At 46.1% G+C, this 13276-nt stretch overlaps 1 protein-coding gene across 1 annotated transcript; it reads left to right on the forward strand.

The window, feature by feature from the left end:
• Positions 1 to 441: 441 nt before the first annotated feature.
• Positions 442 to 6870, forward strand: LOC109973249 (protein MB21D2). The gene is made up of 3 exons (XM_020622683.1): positions 442 to 502; positions 1276 to 1434; positions 4736 to 6870. Exons 1-3 carry the CDS (start codon positions 442 to 444, stop codon positions 5998 to 6000), a joined length of 1485 nt encoding a protein of 494 aa, XP_020478339.1. The 3' UTR covers positions 6001 to 6870.
• Positions 6871 to 13276: the final 6406 nt, after the last annotated feature.

The following is a 13276-nucleotide window of genomic DNA, read 5'->3' on the forward strand; positions in this document are numbered from 1 at the left end:
CCCCTGTCGTTCACCGGGGTAAACTCCAACACATGGCGGCTAAGCTGGGGAGCTATGAGCAAGCCCACACCAGCCCACCGCCTCTCACCGTGGGCAACTCCAGAGTAGTAGAGAGTCCAGCCTCTCTCGAGGAGTAAAGTTCCAGAGTCCAAGCTGTGCGTGGAGGTGAGCCCGACTATATCTAGCCGGTACCTCTCAACCTCCTGCACAAGCTCAGGCTCCTTCCCCACCAGCGAGGTGACATTCCATGTCCCCAGGGCTAGTCTCCGTGTCCAGAGATCAGGTCGTCGGGGCCCCTGCCTTTGACTGCTGCCCAATCCACTGTGCGCCGGCCCCTTATGGATCCTCCTGCAGGTGGTGGGCCCACAGGAGGAACGAAATGACTCGAAAAAAAAATTTGTTAATTTTGCTGAATGAGATTCAAAGAACTGAATCAGTAAAATGATCCGAACTTCCCATCGCTACGGAGAGAGTGGTGGAGGGGCAACAGCGCCACCTAAAGGTCGGAGAATAATATCAGTGCGCTCCTTGACTAAGTATTACGTTAGCATCAACAACACAAAACCACTTCCGTCCAGCACTTTAAAAATAAAATAAAGTCAAATGTATTAAATGTACAACCTTCAAATAAATTATTTTTATGTTTACATATAAAAATGAACCAATCAAGGACTTATTCATTGATAAAAACCAACACAAGGAGTAGAACAGCTGGTATAGAATTTCATTAGAATCAAATCAGGCCTAAATACGTTATTGTCACATTTCATTATTTTAAATCGTGAAGCTTATTGTGCCAGAATAATTTAGGCCTATGTGTTTTATCTTGGCTATAATAATATTTCCCCGTTAAATGCTGCTCTAAATGCTTGTATAAGATTTTAATAACAATTTTAATTTGGTATTTTAAGGTGACAAAGAACACCAGTCCCAAAATGGTTTTCCTGCTAACTTAGTCTTACATATAGCTGTATTTAATCACGTGTTCTGTCTTTATAAAATAAATAAACAAGCAACCTGTCTCCTGAACCACATACCGCTTTTATTTTCAAGGCGGTGAGCAGCTAAGGTAGTGACGTAGTTTCCGGTGGCTGTGTTTGGTGTGGTCGGGCTCAGTTTGGCTCGGTTCGGCTCAGAATACACCAGCAGCTGTAGCACCAGCACCAACACTTGTACACCTCTGTGTGACCGCGGAGGAAAGATGGCGGCCCCTTCTCTCTCCGGTCGGGCCGGTTCGGCGGGCAGCCTCGGGAACAGCCCCCCTATGGCCGCCAGCACGCCGCCACAAAGCGCAGGCGGAGAACCCGTCGGCGGCCCGAATGGAGGACCTGAACCGGCTCATCCAGGAGTTCAGCAAGCATGACCAGCGGGAGTACGACGACCAGCGGGCTCTGGAGATCCACACGGCCAAGGACTTCATCTTCTCCATGCTGGGTGAGCGCGCACACACAAACACTGGGCTGAGCCCTGCTCTTCAGCGGGGAACGCACTGCGGGGGCTCTGCTGTGAACGGTGTTGTTTTGCAGCCGGGAGGGGGGCTGCTGGAAGAAGGTGTTCACCTGGATCCCCATCCCCACCTGCACTGACGGAGCAGGTGACTCAGATTCGGGTTGGCAGACGTGAAGCTGCGGGATGGTGCGTGATTTTAAATGTTAAAGCGCAACGGTGGTGCGTTATTTGTTTTTCCAACACCTGAGCACAGGTGATGCAGACCCTCTCCGCCTCCAGTGAAGGAACAATCTGAGTAGAAGCGGTGTACAAACACACACACACACACACACACACACACAGTTCCTTTGCTGAGTTCCACTTCTGTGACCCAGCACGTTGAGGAAAGTTTCTAACTGTGTTGGAGATACAGTATTTTCAAACTCCTCAAAGTCTAGGTTTGTAGATGCATCAAAAAATATGCAAAAAAATATTTTAGTGCAGGATAAAGGATTTTGTCCTTCTCGTCATCTTCCTCTGGAGAAACTTCCTCCTTGAGCTCTTTTATTTTATTGTATTATTAATGTTAATATTTGTGTTTGCTTCATATTTGCAGTTGAGTTGTCTGAGTCGCTGCTCAAACCAAACAGGGCCTTGTGTTAGACTGAATGTGTGCTGTGCTGGATGTGATGACCATATCTGTTCCAGAAAGTCCACTTTGGCAGTAGATTTGTGAAGGTTTTATCAGGTGGAGTTGTGGAATTCTGGGAAGTTATGTCTTGTGGAAGCAGAACTTTACATGAACATAATAATAAGCACACATGTTAAACCATATTGGCTGCAAATCATTCCTTCAGAAATAAATGACAGTTTAGAACCGTGTGGTTTATGTGTGGACCCTAAGCTGAATATATCCCTGAACTTGAAATTAAAAGGTTCACATGGAGTTTCTCACATAACACAGTGAGTTTCCTTGAGCTCTAACACACATTAAATGTGTTTCCATTCTCAATAACTATATATATATATGGATATCAACCCACATGGGAAAAAGAGCTGCAGCCATCAGTTTACTGGTAGAAAATTAAACAGAAGCAACAGTCATCGACATGTTCTGGTTCCACCTTCTTTAATGTGAGGAACTGATGCTTTTCTTTGTCATGAGAATCAGCTGAGTCTCTGTGGATCTGCTGGTTGGACACAACAAGACGTGGAGATGCCACTTTTGGCCCTGGAGAGTCACAGTGGGACTTTTTTCTCAGTTTAAACATGGAAGGTAAAAATTGTGGGACATGATTGCAAGCAGCCTTGATTTGATTTGATTTGATTTGATTTATTCTTTCAAACATGTAAAGACAGTCAATATGTCAACACACATAATTTCACACATATCCACAAATGCATTATCAATGTGCTTATACCTAGTACATGCTTGAACGGTGTAGGAAGAGGTTAGACTTATCCAGTCCTACCCCATAGCTTTGCTCTGCAGAATGGACGCTGTATGTCCAGGCTGTTAGATGTGTGTTTAGGTTGGGTAAAGGGTCAATCCCTCTACTCAGATTTCATTATTAATCTCCTTGAGCCTCAGTGCAGCTTTAAAAGATTAATTTGTAACTGACCCCTACTGCTGAGTTAGTGATGTTTGAGACAAAGTGGTCACTCCTGTGTTTAAATAAAACTTTATTGACAACAGTAATAATACTGTTGATGGTGATCATAACTGAAACAACGCTAGAGGAAGAGGAACCATGGAGGATTAGCTGTAGGAATGTGAGATTTAGCTACTCAGTGAAAACACTCCCTATCAGTTTCATTATGACGCTGGACCTCCAAGATCTGGATTAAAATAGTCCAACACACATACACGCAGCAGGACTGTCCATCTGACAAAGCCACAGTTAATTTTAGCCATTAGCTGTTCATTTTCTCCAGCATGCTGACAGGTTTGTTTCAGATCTAAATCGGATTCAGACAAGATTTTCACAGCTCACATCCTGCAGATAAATGTGCTCTTGTGTCTGTGGGGGAAGAGAAACTTGTTTCACTGCTGTAACTCTGGTGAAACAGGCCTCAGGGTTGCTCAATGCATTGGTAAGATTTGGGAGCTGGGTCATTTCCTCTGTGGGGATCTGTGGTTCTCCTCTCTGTGCAGACCCACAGTGTCTGAGAGGAACAGAACAGAACAAAAATATCAAAACAAATAGCTGTTTCTATATTTTTCTGGTAGAGTTCAAACTGTTGTTGCCAATAAACTCTCTAATCAGTTGATAATGGCATCCCTCAAGGATCCATAGTAGACCTGCTGTTCTTTACACTATACATAAATAATAATTTGTTTTCCAAGTCAACCCTATACTGTTCATTTTTATGCTGATGTCACCGTCGCCGGCCCTGGAATGTGCTGGAATGAATGTGATGTTATTGGAGCTTTTCTGAAGACTTGATAAAAACTTACTATCCAACTAAAAACTATCCCAACACAGTGATGTATGTCAATCACTGCTGATGTGCTCTGCCCTTAATATGTTGTCCACAGACCACAGCACTCGTCCATTCTTAAGTGTCTGTTCAGACCAGAAAGTGGCCCTGCAGAAATCATCTGTGGATGCTGGCCAGTCAGTTCAGGTCTGATACACTAGTTACTGGTGAAGTATCCAGGGACTTGCTAGCACTAACCAGCCTCAGCTGGAAAATGGATGCAGTGTCCGTACGGTTTCTCCAGGAGATGTGTTAGTATTGTGGACTCCTTTGGAAGGATGTAGTGCAGACTGTGTTGCATGTCAGCTGTGGAGTGGTTTATCACATGGCTCTATCAGCTGTTTACTTTTGTGGTAGTTCAACTCTATGCAAAAGAATGACTTTGCCTCTGCGTGCACATCCACTGATCGTGGCTGTTCCGCTGAGTGATCATTTTATTTTTCTTGAACATTTTGGTGTCATAAGAGGAAGGACCAGGGAAAACACAGAGAGCAAGCTGTGGTTTGCGGCTGTACCCTATGGGGTGTGGTACAGAATAACATGAGGTATAAAGGCCTGGCTGTTTCGTAAAAAGCGTGGTCTGACTACATCCCAAGTCACCATACCGTTTTACATGGCCACTCAAAGGCGGGCAATTGTCGGTTTATGGAAATGTACAGGTTGCCAGGTCTCGAAGCTGTGGGAAGAGGAGGTTTCAGATGCTGTGAGACAATCCTAAAAGCTGATTTGTTAGAAATACACTGGTGCCTTACTGTGTTCCCTGTTTGTATGAAGTATAATGCAGTGGCCCCTGATCTGATTGTGTCTGTCCTCATTTGTCTCTCAGGAATGGTGCAGAAGTTGGACCAGAAGCTTCCAGTGGCCAACGAGTACCTCCTCCTGTCTGGAGGCGTTCGGGAGGGGGTGGTGGACCTAGACCTGGATGAGCTGAGCGTCTATGCCCGCGGCACAGACTATGACATGGACTTCACCCTGCTGGTTCCAGCGCTCAAACTCCATGACCGCAACCAGCCAGTGACCCTGGACATGAGACATTCAGCCCTGGGCCACTCCTGGCTCAGCCTCCGCCTCTTCGATGAAGGAACCATCAATAAGTGGAAGGACTGCTGCACCATTGTCGACCACATCAGCGGGACCACCAACTACTTCTTCTCTCCAACACTGGTGGCTGACTGGTTCTACCAGTCCATATCCCTGGTGCTGCTGGAGGTGCAGAAGAAGCCGCAGAGGGGGATGCCAAGAGTGGAGAAGGTGGAGAGGAATGGCACCGTCATCTCTGTCATCCTTGGTGTCGGGAGCAGCCGGATGCTCTACGACATTGTCCCAGTAGTGTCCTTCAAAGGCTGGCCAGCTGTTGCTCAGAGCTGGCTGATGGAGAACCACTTCTGGGATGGGAAGATCACAGAGGAGGAGGTGATCAGTGGCTTCTACCTCGTCCCTGCCTGTTCCTTCAAGGGCCGAAAAGACAACGAGTGGCGCCTGTCGTTCGCTCGCAGTGAGGTGCAGCTGAAGAAGTGCATCTCGTCCAGCCTGATGCAGGCATACCAGGCGTGTAAAGCCATCATCATCAAGCTGCTGTCGCGCCCCAAAGCCATCAGCCCATACCACCTCCGTAGCATCATGCTGTGGGCCTGCGACCGCCTCCCTGCCAACTACCTGGCACAGGACGACTTCTCCGCCCAGTTCCTGCTGGGCCTGATCGATGACCTGCAGCACTGCCTCGTCAACAAGATGTGTCCCAATTACTTCATTCCCCAGTGCAACATGCTGGAGCACCTTTCAGATGAAACGGCCATGCTGCACGCCCGCAAACTGTCCTCGGTGCGCTCTGACCCGGCCGAGCACCTCCGCACCACCATCGAGCACGCCAAGGCTGCCAACAGGCTGACAGTGGAGCTGCAGTGGCGAGGCAGCGCCAACAACCTGCCTTCGCCACAGTCCGATGCCGGTGGAGACAACCAGCCAGACGACCGGCTGGCCAAGAAGCTTCAGCAGCTCGTCACTGAGAATCCTGGGAAATCCATCTCAGTCTTCATCAACCCAGACGACGTGACACGGCCACACTTCCGCATCGATGACAAGTTCTTCTGAGACTGAGGAATGTTCTCCCAAACCTCTGCCTCCTCCTCCTCCTCTCTGCCTTCCTCCTCGTCGCCTCTGAAACGTTAATCTGTTCATCTTTTTGTTTCACAGAGTGAAGTGAGATGATTGTCTACTTGTTTTCCATGATTTTTTATTTTTATTTTTCTACTCCCCCTGTTCCCCTATTCCCTCCTCGTTCACTGTGTGCCCTGTGTTCTTACCTGCTGGACGCCTTTCAGATAGCAGCAGGTTGTTTTTAAAAATGAAGCATGAGGCAGAAATCCACCTTAAAATGAAACTGTATTCCTACGTTACGGTAGTTTAATGTAATTATCAGGGATCCTGCAAGAGAGACGAAACTAACAGCTCCTGAAAACACCACAGAAACTTGTACTAAGGGTCAAACCTGAAATCTGTAGTAGCAACTCGGAGACAGAACTGCAAAAGTTAGCAACAGTGACATGAATGATTCTGTGTAAGAACGTTTGGTCAGAGCGTTCACAACTAGTGATTTCATGGATTTGCTCCTCCAGCTGTGGAAGCTTCTCATGATAATTGGCGCTTTTCTACTTAGGAATTTGGATTTGTCCAATAACTAAGACATAATTATTTATTACACTGTCTCGCAGTTGTCAGATGATACGAGCCCGTTATTCTGTTGTCACTGGTGTTTTTCACAAGGTTCTCTCAATAATTCGGCGATTTAATAATGAAATTCCCATAATGATAAAATATGTTATAGTTCTCATAATAATCATGATGGAAGTGAAACGTTTCCTCATCGTTAGAAAGTATCTCCTAGTTGTGGCCTTCACACAAAGTCCTAACTATAAGGTACTATGTGATATTCAAGCCCACTATTATTATGAGGATGTTTTGTGATAATTTAGTTTCTCATCATTTGTTTGTACTAATTTCTTATAATTAATACATTTACTAGAAAATTCTCAGAAGCTCAGTTATGAGTTACCATCTTATGAAAAAGTTGTTATAGTTAAGGGCTAGTTTCTCTTAATGTTGTCTTCGTGACTCCTGCCATGCTGAGTCAGAATCATGAGACAGATCTTTGTCATTTCAAAACAAAACATTTGAAAACCTCCCTTTACTCTTTACATGGTTCAAATATCTGCAAAAATGTGGTTCATGATTTTGCGCCGATCCTGGAACAGCTCCAAGGTTGCTGAATGCTTCTGTATTTGATAAGATTGTTTACAAATTCAGGAAATGGGGATGCCAAATGGCACAGACAGAGGTCTCAGTCCCAGGAGTAGATTTGTGTGTGAAGGTGTTTTTTTCCCTTTGAGGAATGTCTTGGCCCCGCTGCGGGAGGATGGTACTAACGTCTTAGAAACTCACTGTAAATAGAAGAAAACTGACTGAACACCGACGTGTGTGGACAGAGAAATAGAGACTGATGATGATGATGTATGGACCACGTTTCGTCTAATTCTGCACAGAATGTAAAAACACTTTTCCTCTTGACTGTGGATGTTGTCTGTCCTGATTCTCAAACGTATCATATCAGTAGACGGTGGCACTGACTGAACAATGGTTGCACTGCACATCTGAAATGCAGATATTAACCGGTAGGATAGCACACAGTGATACTGCACCAATAACTCTAATTCCCGTATTTTGTTGTTCCTCGGTCCTTGCTCATCCCGGAAGTCGTTCTTGTCCCCCATGATGAACAACATCCCAAAGCTCTTACTGCTGCTGTGAGGACTGAGGAAGCTGTTGGAGGAAATATAACCAAGGATACAGGTGTGTATCCTTCATCCTTCTTGAAGTCTGTTACAGATTGGCATGGCCTTTATCAGAAAATTGTTTGTGATTGGACACTTCACCTTAAGGATCAGAGGAAAGGTCTCATGTCAGTTAAAACATGTTTCCTAAGCTCCTCTCTCCTCGTCCTGGCACCTTACTTGTGCAGGACTAAGACACAGGGAAAAGACGAGTGTGAGGGAATGTGGATGCAGTTAGTGGAACTGGGATTCACCTATGGTGTTGGTGTGGTGTTAGCTTGCAACATGGAGCCCCTGGTGCTGGGCGTTACTTGAACCGTTCATCCAACGGCCTAGTGCCAGGTTCACATGCTGCAGTGATGTTACAGATAGAAAGGCAATGCTGAATGTGTAAGGACGATCTCTCAGCACAAAACTTCAGCCAATCACGTGTCTCTGAGCCGGCTCTGTTGAAGGCGGAGCTTGGCCCTAGATGGCCAGCCAGGCCCCAGTCAGCACGATCACCTCCTGCTGCTGGGACCAGATGGAAACGGAGGCTGACCCGTGCCCGCCTGAACAAACACCATGTTTTTAAGCACCTGTGCTTGGTTGCGTGAGGAAAAGAGCACAAACCTCAAACACATTGTTCTGCTTCTGAAAATGGAGGAAAGCCAAAAGTGACAGTGCTTCACTATTTTCTGTTTTAGAATATTTACCAAACTAGTTGGAGTTGAAGAAGGAAAGCCATGTGAGAGAACGCTGAGCTGCTGTGTTGTTCATCAGTGACAATGGGGAGACAGAACAACCAGTCAGAGCGTGGAGAAAGCACACGCTGTGTATCACAGTGCAGTCAACCCATTTAATGAGTGTGGTGTGTGATTAGAGCCCAGATCAGGGCGGTAAACAGTGAATGTCCTGTCACCACCCCCCAGCCTCGAGGCTGATCCACCGAGTGTCTGATGCTCCGTTTTAGAGCAAGTCAAACACCTTGGTGTAGACTGGGAGGTGGGACTCTGGGGCTGATTTTAGCAGTGCAGCAACCAGCACCACGACCTTTGGCACTTTGGGTCACGTCTGAACCTCCTACCTGTTTTCAGCTCTTCTCCCACAAGTGCTGGGCAGAAAACCCCAAACATTTCTTAACGAACCATTTTCTGCTCCACTATGTAAAACAGTTTTGAATGTGTTGGAGGAAAAACATCCCACAGCTGTAACAGCTCTGCTGTGTGCCAGTTGAGCATCGGCATCAGAGATGAATGGCCGGGCATGTGAACACGCCTCCTCAGCTCACCTGTGTCCTCAGTGAACAGCCCTGGCAGCGTCACTGTGTACTTCAGCAGGTTAATCTGCTGCAGTGTGAACATTGTCAGGTCCAGTGCCACAACATATTCCTTTAGACCAGATATCACTGGCATCGCTTTGCTCATTCCTGTCACTTTGATTCACTTCCATTGTTTGGGACCACAGTAAGCTTCACTGAATCTCAATGACCTCGTGGTGGGTTTGTTTTGTTAACCTCAGCTGCTGTTTGTTTTTTTTTGTCTCCAGGGTTCAACTCTCCTTCATTTCAACCAGCTCAGGATGTGGGTTTCATCCCCAGTCAAAAACTGGGATCCACCTGATAATCTGCTTTTAGCTGCTGTGCCTGTCAGACAGCTCATCAGACGCCTGACATTTGTTCTTGGTTTTAAGAGTTTTGAGCGAGTTGCAACCTGAGCAGGGCATTTTACAGTGTACACACCAACCTGTCGGTGCTGGTGGACAAACTCCGTTTTGGATTCAGACTCATGTCCCGTCTGGATTTTCTTGCCACTGCTCAGCTGGCATTTACACCGTGGCCAGTATATCTGCAGTAGACTTACATCAGCTGATGTAGTTGCCTGGCTAACGTACTGGTCGACCTCTTATAGTAACTGTCCATTAGGGCCTGTTCACATAACAGCTGGGCCAGTGGCCAATGCTGTTTGCTGCAGCCCGGCGCCGCCTGCTGAGCTCGACAGGCTACAGGGTGAGAAAGGTCCTGTGACGCGGTGTGAGAGACAGCCAGGTGAGAGCCAGTCGCCATCATCTTGTTTGCACGTTTACTACCCCACTTGACTGTGTGATATGAGAAAGCAGCTGATCAGTGCGCCCTCTGGTTTCCCGCTTCGCTACACCATGTCTTTAACGAGTTAACAGGACATAGAAAGGACTTGTGGAAGCAAATCGCTGACAGCAAACATGTTAGAAAGCAGTTGTTACATCGGAGCAGAGGATGGTGCGCTGAAGTCGGTCCTGCCCTGAGGTTTCAGTCTGCACATTCAGGTGAAGCCTCTGCTCCGCCTGCAGCTCAGGTGGGGTCAGTGTGGAGGTCAGCAGAGACGAGGTCATCACAGTAACATCTTATGTTTACATTTAGACTTTCTCTGCCAACAGCCTGCCTTCTACTTTCCTAGTTGGTTCAAACTGAGGTGAAGTCAGGACCTTGGGTTACTGTGCCGTGGTATGAATTAGACAGCAGTTTGCGTCTTTCCAGTCTTCGTGATGGTGTTGAAATGGACGGTGAGGCCCTGTGTGTAGTGGTTTGTTCAGTAGCCTGATAATCTGAGGCCTTTGTGGAGCTGTTTTGACTTGTACTAGTCTAAGAGAATTGATACCTAAACTCTGTTGTGATTGGATCGAAAGATCGATTGAGTTCCAGGTGTGCGACTCATTGATTGACTGTTTCTACCAGTCAGACAAATCCAGGCACTGTTAACGACACCTCATCTTTACGCTACGGTACAGGTCAAGCACAAACAGCTGCACCTCTGAGGCTTTGATTGTGCGCTTGTGTCTAGGCATCATGGGAGCTGTAGTTGGTCCTGGGCTGGTTTTGCTGAAAGCCAGTCGGCCCCAGTTTCTGTCTTTGTGTTGTCAAAGTCCCAAACATTTCCAGACAAAAAGCAGTCTGCAGACATCTGGCTGGTGATGTGATCTCCATATCCCCATCCTCAAGTGCAATTAGTGAAAACACACACAACAAGCACACATGTACACACATCTCATGTAGCACTAAGACGAAAAGACACAATCTAAAAGTGGTTTTAACAAAGACGCCGAATCCCACACACACAAACTCAGAGGTTTTTCACACCATCAAAGTGCCATGCACGTGCTCGTGCTCAGTGGAACTGTATCGGTGTGGTGTTCTTCAGAGCTTCATGACCTTTGACCTTACTCTTCTCTGTTCAGAACCTTTTAACTGTGAGGTTTTATTTCCTCTGTATCTTGCTGCTCTGCTTTTCTCTGATGATGGATTTCTTTATGCAATGCTGACGTGGGTGGACCCTTCAGGTGGCAGCTCCTCCCTCATCTGTGAAGGTTCTTTATAAATCCACATCTCAGGCCTTAATGTTCAGATGTTTTAAACTTCACCTGTGATGTGGTCGGAGCCTAATTCACTGCACAGCTGTCATCACAAAGTCCTATAACCAGCTCTCAGCTTTACTGGAGCCAGAAAATCGTAATTTACAAGTTGAAAGTAAAGGTTTTGCAGCATGGGAGCCTTTGATTTTGTGGCACACACAGATGTGGTGTTCAAGGTCTCAGAAAGTCAGGAATTTAATCTTACACAGCCCCTGAAGTTCTGGCAGATGGTGTTTTATTATGTTGTGTGCCTGTGCACAAAGGTGGAGGACAAAAGGCCTTTGGTTGGATAAAGGATATTTTCTTGTGCACAAAAGCTCCAAACGTTGCTCACAAACATCATCTTGTACAGCAAATGTGCTAAGCACATTATTATTTTGTGCATAAACACAACATGTGTACAGTATAAATAAGATCTTTATCTTCCAAAACTTAGCATCTTCTGTACAGATTTTACGGAGTAGACTTTATCACATCTGCAAAAATTGTCCTGTGCATAAAGCTTTTTTGTGCCCACAATATAAAAAGTCTTTATATATTATTTGTACATTGTGTGCACAAAATATAAATGGTTGCACAATGTAGAACTTGTCTGAGCAACAACAAAAGATCGCGTGGGGCCTCGGGTCTCTGTAGAGAAGTAAATGAGGCAGCGCTCCGTCTCCTTGACTTCAGAACACGCAGGCCTGCGGTGCTGCAGTGCACTGTCAGTGTATAAGATATCAGTCTTACTTCCTTCATGGCTCTTTTTTAACCTGCTTCTGATCTTTGTTCATTCAAGGGGAAAGAAGGGAACGCCATCCTCCTAGCCTCTTTGCATTTTAGCTGCTGCGGTGGAAAAATGTGGGCAGGTGCGGTGAGTAGTGGTCCAGAAACCTGGTGGTCTAATCTGCTGGCTGGTTTGGAAACATGCTGAGATCAAACCGGACACAAGTCAGAAGTGTAGAGTTAAAACCACTGGACACTCCAGGGATGGAGCTCTGGGCCAAATGCAGCTCCAACAGCCGTAGATGTGCTACGTTTAGTCTGTGGACTTTCTCCCCTGGTCAGTCAAATCTAATGGCGTTAACTGAACTCCAGGTTTTTGTACTTTTTATACATCAGACCCAGTGTGTGATGAACTCACTGGTCAAAGGGTTGAATCTTGAGCCGGCACTGCAAACACTGACTTGACCTCCTGTGATGTGGAACTACTGTTGTAAATAGCACTTGATAAAATAACTTGAACTCCTGTATGTGTGTTCACTTCTCTCTCCATCCGCTTCAGTCACACCAGGTCAGCTGATCTCAGCCTTGATGCTTACCTGTGTAGGCCCCGCCTCCTAGGATCGCAGTTCATTGTTGGAGACTATAAATCACTATTGGTTTTAGACAATCACAGCTGAAATCATTTAAATAGCATTTAACAAATCATTTTGTGTGACATCAGTTGTTGCATGAATAACTGTGATTAACAAATTGTAATAACTGACAAGTAACCAGAGCTTTTAGTTTTTAGAAAGATGAATATTCCATCTCAAAGGTTTTCTCTCATCTCCTTGTTTCCCTTCCTCTCTCTGCCTCCTCCCCTGTCTTTTCCCTTCCTCCTCTCCTCCCTTTTCCTGCTTCCTGTTGTCTCAGCACCTGTCCTCCACCTGCTCTCCTCTCTCCGTCTCAGTTTCCTGCTGTGTTTTGGTCATGCTCAGCTCTTCCTCTCCATCAGCCGAGCAGTCGCTCAGCCAAATGGGAAATCATCCATCAGCCTGTAAACACACACACACGCACACACACTGGTTTGTGTATAGACAGAAAGAAGCAACCTGGGAAAATGTGCTGGTCAGTAATAAAAGGTGGTTAAAAATAAAATCAGAGAGGGGGGGCAGACCTGCTCCTGCTGCCTCTATAATCTCTCCCACATCACATCCAGTAACAGGAGACCACTGGGCGCAGTTGGTCTGCTCTACTCTGAGTGAAGTCGTCACGTAGTGAGATAAAACGTACACCAATTATCCAGGGACTTCTACAAATTAATGGAATATAAAGAGAATGTCAAATACTCGGAACACTTTAATGGCTGCTCCAAAATGTTTTCTGTTCAATGTGATGCAACAGTAAATCATTTTTATCCATCCAATCCAACTGACCCACAACATTTCACCCTGTACTCAAGCGCTGGCGTCCTGTGGGAGGGCCCA

The sequence above is a fragment of the Monopterus albus genome, unplaced genomic scaffold (assembly GCF_001952655.1).
Source record: "Monopterus albus unplaced genomic scaffold, M_albus_1.0 scaffold287.1, whole genome shotgun sequence".
Lineage (NCBI taxonomy): Eukaryota > Metazoa > Chordata > Actinopteri > Synbranchiformes > Synbranchidae > Monopterus > Monopterus albus.

What these genes read in the sequence shown, in the direction of transcription:
- LOC109973249 (XM_020622683.1), top strand. Translation starts at nt 442, where the DNA reads ATGATCCGAACTTCCCATCGCTACGGAGAGAGTGGTGGAGGGGCAACA. An exon ending in GGCAACAGCGCCACCTAAAG is followed by an intron (nt 503 to 1,275) that starts GTCGGAGAATAA and finishes TATGGCCGCCAG; the next exon opens with CACGCCGCCACAAAGCGCAG. An exon ending in CTTCATCTTCTCCATGCTGG is followed by an intron (nt 1,435 to 4,735) that starts GTGAGCGCGCAC and finishes TTTGTCTCTCAG; the next exon opens with GAATGGTGCAGAAGTTGGAC.